At 39.7% G+C, this 9086-nt stretch overlaps 1 protein-coding gene across 1 annotated transcript in view; it reads right to left on the bottom strand.

Moving 5' to 3' along the window:
* Positions 1–7307, bottom strand: part of LOC103597452 (mast cell carboxypeptidase A-like) — a gene marked incomplete at its 3' end in the record, with an annotated part of 16914 nt that extends 9607 nt beyond the window's left edge. The window contains exons 1-3 of the mRNA XM_008581290.1: positions 7240–7307; positions 7070–7145; positions 4275–4399 (exon numbers count right to left, since the gene is read on the bottom strand). Coding sequence (XP_008579512.1) covers positions 4275–4399; positions 7070–7145; positions 7240–7307 — 269 coding nt within the window. The remainder of the gene's footprint in view (positions 1–4274; positions 4400–7069; positions 7146–7239) is intronic.
* Between the last annotated feature and the right edge of the window lie 1779 nt (positions 7308–9086).

Below are 9086 nucleotides of genomic sequence, written 5' to 3'. Positions count from 1 at the left end.
TGCAGTGGCGAAGGATGTTTCAGGGTGGCAGAGTCCGTGTTAGGGAACCTTAAAAACTGGTCTTGACTCTCCTGATGCCCACATTACAGCAGAATGGGGGCTATTCAGAAAGCATGGTTTCAGGTTTCCACAAGATCCGCTTTGTCCCCAGTAATTCCCTAATTGGGTTACCATGCATCAAATTCTGCACTTACTGACTTGAATTTCCCAGTGTTTGAGGCATATCACTGTGTTGGATAAAAAAACTTTAAGGCATTAATTTATTCATTAGGAGGGAAAGGGAGCATCTGGGGATAGCCTCTAGTTATCCCCTGTTGCACTGTGTGTGTGTGCACACTCGTGAGCATATATAAAAGTGACCTTCATTTGCCAACATTAATAGAAGTAAAGGAACCAGGGAAAGAGTGACTTTATGGTCCCAGTTAATCTTCACGAAACCCTTGTGAAGTAGGTTCCATTATTATGTCCATTTTACAGAAAGCATGGTTTCAGGTTTCCACAAGATCCGCTTTGTCCCCAGTAATTCCCTAATTGGGTCATCATGCATCAAATTCTGCACTTACTGACTTGCATTTCCCAGTGTTTGAGGCATACCACTGTGTTGGATAAAAAACTTTAAGGCATTAATTTATTCATTAGGAGGGAAAGGGAGCATCTGGGGATAGCCTCTAGTTATCCCCTGTTGCACTGTGTGTGTGTGCACACTCATGTGAGCATATATAAAAGTGACCTTCATTTGCCAACATTAATAGAAGTAAAGGAACCAGGGAAAGAGTGACTTTATGGTCCCAGTTAATCTTCATGAAACCCTTGTGAAGTAGGTTCCATTATTATGTCCATTTTATAGATGAGGTAAATGAGGTAGAGAGAAGTTAATAAATTGTCAACATTAAATACCTACTGCATGGTTTGAATGGACTGGACCCAGACAGCCTTGCTCCAGAACCCACTTTCATACCTATCACCACGACCAGTGTCATCAATATCTGCAGCAGGACTAATATACAAGTTATACTCTTGGGCAAGTAATACGTAAAAATGTGGCACAGGAGGAAAAGTGAATGGGATGACACGCTAGAATGATTTGTTTGATTGAAACGCTTATTTCATAGGACTGTGAGTATACTTGGAATATGAATTTGTGTCTGACTGAACATTATTAGGTAGTTAGACATTAATATGAAGCGCATGGTTTGAATGGACTGGACCCAGACAGCCTTGCTCCAGAACCCACTTTCATACCTATCATCACGACCAGTGTCATCAATATCTGCAGCAGGACTAACATACAAGTTATACTCTTGGGCAAGTAATACGTAAAAATGTGGCACAAGAGGAAAAGTGAATGGGATGACACGCTAGAATGATTTGTTTGATTGAAACACTTATTTCATAGGACTGTGAGTATACTTGGAATATGAATTTGTGTCTGACTGAACATTATTAGGTAGTTAGACATTAATATGAAGCGTTGATTATCACCGTGTCAGTTTGGCATATATTTCTTTTGCATTTCCCATGTAGTCTTATGCGGATCTTAATAAGACTTTATGTAATTGTACCATTTGAGTTTTATTATTATATTAATAGTTATTTTCTGAATTACCCTTCATTAATGAGTTTTTATTTTCTAAGTTTAACTTTGATCAAAGAGAAGACAATGTTAAAAATTGACTATCTAAAATGTAAAAAAAAATTAGTAAAAACACAAGGGTATTTAACTGGTGAATCTAAATATGGCATCTGCCTTGAGGCTCAGCCCAATAGATGTGCTTTTCTTTTGACATTTGTTCCCAGTCTGTTTGGGTTTGTTAGTATATACAAGTTGTTTGTTTTTTGGACTTGTCCTTTAATGATTTTGTAAAAATGTGAATACAAAGGGAGCAGGCATGCTACTTTAAAATCAAATCTGGCTTAGTAATTTAATTTTCTGAAAATGTAAAAAATATCACATGCAGATGCCTTAAACTAAATAGTGGTTTATGTGCACTGTCTAATGAAGGGTGTCTAAGTAAATCATTGTGTCAAACCAGCCTCAAATATGGTTTTATTCAGCCTGGTGCCTGGATCCAACCAGATGTTTCTTTTCTCAGAATCCTCTTCTGTTACTGACTGACACCAAGTAACATATAATTAATATGCAAATAAAATTATCTATTTAATTAGTACTTGGAGACAAGATTTTACATAGTTCTTGTCTGCACAGACCACTTTACATATTTATATTTCTGAGGAAGGTAACTATCTAATTATGTGGCTAATTTGGGCCAATTTCTAAAAATCCTGTCTTAATTAGATAAAACTAATTTTTATAGGTAGTTTAGCACTTTGGTTGTTGATACAGATAGTAAGAAGCAATCTTGGCAAAATACAAAGTGAAAAAAATACTATCTATGAGAATCTGGATTTAGACCTCTAGTTGAGTCAGAATTGTTTTGGGACAGGAGAGGTCCACAGGGCCAAAGAGGAGGAAGGGCTGATGTGCATTATTGACAAAATGGAAGGATGTCAGCCACCTGCCTAGGTGTCTTGCAGTGATTTACTCCTCTATTCATGCTCAGGTCAAGCAGTTAGCTTTTTTGTCTATGTTACAGAGATATTAAAGAAAACATAATACTTTATTTTTTACCCTGCTGTCCTAGCCAAATTGCATAAAATTTGGCACAACACTATTTTATTTTAGCTTGGGCTGCATACTTTGTAAGAATTAGTTGGTCACAAGAATCAATCGATATCAGGTCTGCATTAATGAAGTAAAGTGAGGAGTGTAACAACCAAAGCACACATTTGAGATGCCTGGCTATACAGTGAACCAAGAGGCACAGTGACCCGGGGTTATGTAGAGGGGAGGGATGATTGTTTTTTAGATGACAGAATCAAGACATCATTTGAACCTTAGCATAAGCAGATGGCGCATAATGTACCACAAATTTCTGCCATCTTGGAGGTATATTTATGGAGTGTCTATTTCTCATTCTAATAGTGCCATTTATTAAAAACATAGAGAAGCACATAAAAGGTTAAAATGCTGATATAAATTAATTTTGAGTTATATTTTCATTAATTTCGACGTTTGTATCACAATCCTGTTGAAACAATAATACAAACAAAAACAGTGATCGATAACCATCACAAATAATAGCCTGTTACTTTTTAAACCATGAAGAATGTTTTTTGTTTATTTATCTTATGTACGTCTTTCATTAATTTCAACAGAGTTTATGTTTAGCTGGGATATGGTAGGAATAACATAAATATAACCGAGTCATGATGACCTGCAGTAAATCCTGTTCTGCAATATGATATTACTGATATCAATAAGATCTTCCTTTATCTCAACCAGGATAAGAAGGCCTTTCAAATTAAAGCACTAAGTTAGATGGTGGAGGCATGAAACAGCAATTTCAAAAAGAAAAGTCTAGTGTTTAATAGCGTTTGGGCAGTGGAAGTCTCAATAAAGGGGAATCCTGGGATGATAAGGCCTGGGGAGGTTAAAACTGGACTGCTTAGTACATCAAACCACTAAATGTTTGAAAGTATAAAAACACATTTTGTTTTTTAAATTATGCATTGATTTGTGATATTCTTTGCTTGGCTTCCTTCTTGCTTACTGTCCCAGGACCTAGATTGTGCATGACCCATGGCTGGTGCTCAATAAATTCTAATTTTCTCTTAATTTTTGTGGGTCAGAATGACTGGTTTCTGCATCTTTTGGTATTTGGGATTCTCTTCTCTTTGATTTAAGCCTTGTTCTACTGCTTTGCTTTTGCTTTCTCTGAGAAAGAATTTCTATCATAAAGAATTATTTGTTATATATTTTATATTACCGTATCTCCAACTTAAAGATGAGCATTGTTTTTTGGGTCCCCTTTTATGTATCAGGAGAATCCAAATACAAGAACATGGTACAGTCATCACCAGTAGCTCGGAGCCCTGGCATGCTTGCCTGTAGTGGCGATGATGTGTGGCTGGTCCATTCATTCCTGCTCATGTGGGCTCATGTGGTTTTGGTGATGGCAGATGCAGGTAACTGTCATTCTTGCAGATCAGAGCAAATGTGAGATGGAAGTTGAGCTGCCCAGTTTGGTCTTATCGCCTCTGTAAGCAGGCTTCAATAGTCTGGTAGTAATTGTGAACTTAGTCTTAGAGCTTTAGTTTCCTTCTCCTTTTTTTTGGCCCAATTTAAAAATACCTCCATTCTAATACTTATCTTTCATTTCAAGGTCCCAAAACTTTGAGTATCCATCACATTTGAATATTTGCATAGGACTTACTCATAGTGCATTTTATTTAGATCCAAGGCAGACTGGACGGATTGGGATTCCTTCTCACCAACTTGGAAATCCACGGTCATGTTAGCAGCTACATGGTGGATGGAATCTGGATACCAGAAGTCAAGCTGCAGATGTAAGTTCAGTCTTAGTCACCATCGTTTATGTGTTCACCCAACACATACTTATTAAGAAATGACCATGTGCTATACACCATGAATGGAATTTGGGATTTAGCGTGACTAAGGAATGGACCTTTCTTTTATTATGCTCATGAGATTTTTGCAAATATATTTAAAAACTGTTTGTTATTAGGGAGTGTGAAAGAAACCATTTGTATCGATCACTTTTTCAGGACATTGTATCTATCAATGCAAAAAGGATGAGCAGCTCTTTTTGTTAATCTGTTTGCTTCCACAATTGTGGGGTTAAATGGGATTATTTCACAATTGATTTAGCCACAACATCTGGTTCTAATTGGGAATTTAGATTAAATGCTTGTCTCCCCTGCCCACCCTCCCTAACCCCCAAGTCAGACTTCAAAACCCGATATTCCTGTAAACTCTGGAATTCCTGGAAGGTTTGTATTTAACAGCAGAAGGCATAGTCTCTTCACCCTGTCATTTTTCTAGCAATATGTCCTTGGACAAGTTACTAAGAATCCTTGACTACCAGACCTCTCTTCTGAAAAATGAGACCAGTGAAACTCCATGGGGGCATTGTGAAGATTGTGAAATGGGTCTGAGACATGCAGGCATTTTACACAGGCTGATTTTCTTTTCTTTTTCTTCCCCTAACTGAGAATTTCAGAAATGTGGTATATAAGCCCAGAAGGATAGCATTTAGGTTAAAATAACTTTGAGAAGATTCTGGTTCTTGTGGTTCTTCAAAATTATACTCAATTGTGAAACCAAATGAAGTACAAGTCCCCAACCTGGGAGATGTGAAGGAAATGCTCAATTTCCACCCATCACACCAAGCCCGTGGGTGTGTATAAGTCTGCCTGGTTGAATTCCCGTCCATCTTTAGGTCAGTCAATTATGAGGCAATACGAGGCTGCTATGAACAAACCCATATGTCAAAAAGCTACAGCATAAGTTGGACACATGAGAGATGCAGTGTGATTTAAAGGCAAGTTAGGCAGGGTCATCTTATTATAACAGCCACTTCTTTGTTCTAGCAGGGTAATATGGAGCAAGAGTTTAGAGCCTGGTGACATTTCATGAGCATTTAAGCACCAGGCACAGAGTTGGGTGTGTGGCTGCAGAGGCTAATAAGGGACTTATGAGAAGCAAGAGGTCTCATGTGGGTGTTAGAGCCATATATGCATGTTTCCAACATGTTAACCCATGCCAGGGGAAGGAACAGGGTGTGCCAGGAGCACAAGGAGCAATCCAAATGGGCCATGACAGTCAATGGACAGAGAAGACTTCCTGCTGGAGACACTGTCTGAGCTGGGTCTTGAATAAGTAGGACTTAGCCAGGTAAAGAGAGAAACACATTCCTCATGAGAAAAGGTGTACAGGGCCAAGGTGGGTGAGTTTTTGGTGTTTATTGATCTTGAAGGGTGAGAAAGAAGATGGGGGGCAGGAAACTGAAGAGGCTGGCGATTTGGCAAATCACGAAGGACTTTGCCACACCAGTGCCAACAGGAAATGCTTCTGTGGTGCTTATCACAGCCAGGCCTGCTTCTAAGTACTACTCAAAGCTTATTTAGGCTTTTAACAACCTTAGGCAGTAATGTGATTATTATCCCCATTTTACAGAGGAGGAAATTGAAATCCAGAGAGGTTTAGTAACTGGACTAAAGCCACAGAGCTAGAGCGGAGCTGGGATTTGAGCCTCAGCATTTGGCTCTGAAGAACATACTGTCTCCATGCTAGGTTGCCTCCCATATGAACTTTGGATGGAAGAATGTACCTGTCTAGTTTTAGAGACAGCAAGGAGGTTGCACTGCAGACTTAGCTTTGTGAGAGGCAGGACTAAAACCCTGGGTGCTAGTTAAGCGACTGTTGAAATCGTCCCAGTAAGAGATGGAGTGGACACGAACATGGCAGTGGTATCAGAATGGAGAGAAAAGCATGGATTTGAGAAACATTCCAAATTAGAATAGGCAGGACTTTTGACTGTTTTGATGTGGAGATAAGAGTGTGTGTGACTAGAATAAATCCCAGATTTGGTTCTGGTTTAAATCTGATGTGTAGTCTTGGTCATTCAATTTATCGTCTTTGAACTCCAGTTCTTCTGAAGTTGAATTATGAGCCAGCCATTGCAAATCTGTTGGAGAATTTGAAATGACGTACGTAAGGCAGCTGGCCCAATGTGCCCTGTGTAGAGGAGCAGCTGAATAAATGATAAAGTGACTGTCTTAGTCCTTTGGATTTCAAAGGAATGATCTAAGAGTCTCCTTTAAAACATCCCCTTCTTGAGAAGGACATTATCGTTAATACTTTAACAAATTGTGCCACCCGTGGAGATCAGGATGGGAGAGGGGGGAATGCATAGGGCAGGGCACCAGCAGAGAGCGCCAAGAGTCCTGGTACAGGTGTCAAAAATGCCTCCTTATTTTGCAATTTTACCTAGAAAAAGCTGTTGTTTGCAAAGCTTTTGGGAGGAAAAACAGAAGGGGTAGCTGGGAAAACAAACACACACACAAAAATAAAGTATTGGCCATTAACTGAATCATCCAAGTGGCTCCTGCTGTTTCCCTTTTGTGGGCATTAAAAATAAAATAAAAAAGAAACAGCTTTTAGGGAACAGAAAGAAAGAAAAGATAACTATCCCCCTACATGACTTACCTCACTGGTTTTGGCCAAGTCCTTTATGATGTTTGCTTGTTTTTCATCTTGGGGCTTCACGCGGAACACCTTCTCCCTTTAAGAAGGCAAAAGATAGAAAATTTGAGCTGTAAAGAAACTTCCCTTTATCCTCCTCCCACAGAGACTGGAGCACAGGAGGAGAGATTTACCTGTCAAAGCGGACAGGAGCCATCGCAAGGGTGGCTGCGATTAAACCCACGGGCAGGATGAACCTCATGGCTCTCGTCTGCCTGCCTGGAGACGCTCTGCCGGTTTATGCCTCAGCCCTTATCTTGACGCAGCTGATTTCCTCTTAGCGTTTTGTTGGGTAAACTGCTTCCCCCCCTTCTATGTTTTTTTCAGTTGGGGATGGAGGGAAAAACATTAGCACTCCATGCCTGTGCTATCCATCCACCTTTTACGACAGGGAACACCCATCTAACAGATAAAGGATGGGAGGCAAATGACTTTAGCAGATGACCTGCCCAGGGTAACAGAGCATATGTTCACAGAGCTGGGGTTGGAATCCAGATCCGTTTGTTGTCAGACACATACTCTACCCCTCTGCTTGGGCTGAATGATGGAAGGAATCAGTTTTTAAATTTGCTCTTGGAGCCTGAGATGAATTTGGGTCTCTGGCCCCAAAACTTTGATGGATGGTCCGGAATAGTGTAAAATGTATTTTTGAAGGTAGATTATAAGTTGTTAAATTAAAAACATTTAAATTACAAAGTACTTTGAATGTGCTAAAAGTGCTGTAAGTGCTATGGAAAACAATGATTCAGTTTTTAAATTTGCTCTTGGAGCCTGAGATGAATTTGGGTCTCTGGCCCCAAAACTTTGGTGGATGGTCCGGAATAGTGTAAAATGTATTTTTGAAGGTAGATTGTAAGTTGTTAAATTAAAAACATTTAAATTACAAAGTACTTTGAATGTGCTAAAAGTGCTGTAAGTGCTATGGAAAACAATGATGTGAATAACAAATGCTGGCGAGGGTGTGGAGAGAAGGGAACACTCCTACACTGTTGGTGGGACTGTAAATTAGTACAACCACTATGGAAAACAGTATGGAGGTTTCTCAAACAACTACAGATAGATCTTCCATATGGTCCAGCAATCCCTCTGCTGGGTATATACCTAGAGGAATGGAAATCATCATGTCAAAGGGATACCTGCACTCCTATGTTCATTGCAGCTCTATTTACAATAGTCAAGAAAAGGAACCAACCTACATGTCCATCAATGGATGATGGGGTAAGGAAACTGTGGTATATATACACCATGGAATACTACTCTGCCATAAAAAAGAATGAAATCTCTCATTTGCAATAATGTGGATGAGCCTGGAGAAACTTCTGTTGAGTGAAATAAGCAAAGCGCAGAGGGATAAACATTGCATGTGCTCACTCACAAGTGGAAGCTAAGAGAGAAAGGAAGGAAGGAAAGAGAGACCACAGTAGTGCAGTGGTCTTACAGAGGGAGGGAACATTCCTAGGGCTGCAAAGCGGAGTTGGGGGGCGGGGAGGGGAGGAGGAGGGAGGTTGGAGGACAACTGGGTGGGGACATGGGGTATAAAAGCAATTTCTGGTAATTTGTATCTCATGAATATTCATAATAAAAAAATCACCATGTGGATTTTACAACGGTAATACTTGTGCTGTATTTGCTCTGTACCTGTACACATTAAAGAGCTACAGCACCCATATTTCAACTCCTTTCCCCTTCTTTTTTCTCTGTCCTCAGAGACAACTTCTATTCCTAAAGCAACTTGAGGACACTTGAGAGCAAGAAAATACGAATGCTATAATGTTTTTTCACTGGACACTGTCTTCAGAGTCTGGATGCTGTGGGTGCAAAATAACTGCTTTTTGAAAGTTGAATTAATAAAAGCCATCTGTAGACCATTTTAAACAGTCTCGGGGGGGGGGGGGTCTTTAGTTTTCAACCCAACTCAGTTAAATATGGATTATTTGGAGAATAACACCTTTACCCAGAATCATAGGTAACCTAACAGTGT

This window comes from Galeopterus variegatus, unplaced genomic scaffold (assembly GCF_000696425.1).
Source record: "Galeopterus variegatus unplaced genomic scaffold, G_variegatus-3.0.2 Scaffold2317, whole genome shotgun sequence".
NCBI classification, from domain to species: Eukaryota; Metazoa; Chordata; class Mammalia; order Dermoptera; family Cynocephalidae; genus Galeopterus; species Galeopterus variegatus.
Note: the sequence above shows the minus strand (reverse complement) of the source record. Positions and strands in the feature narration are given on the sequence as shown.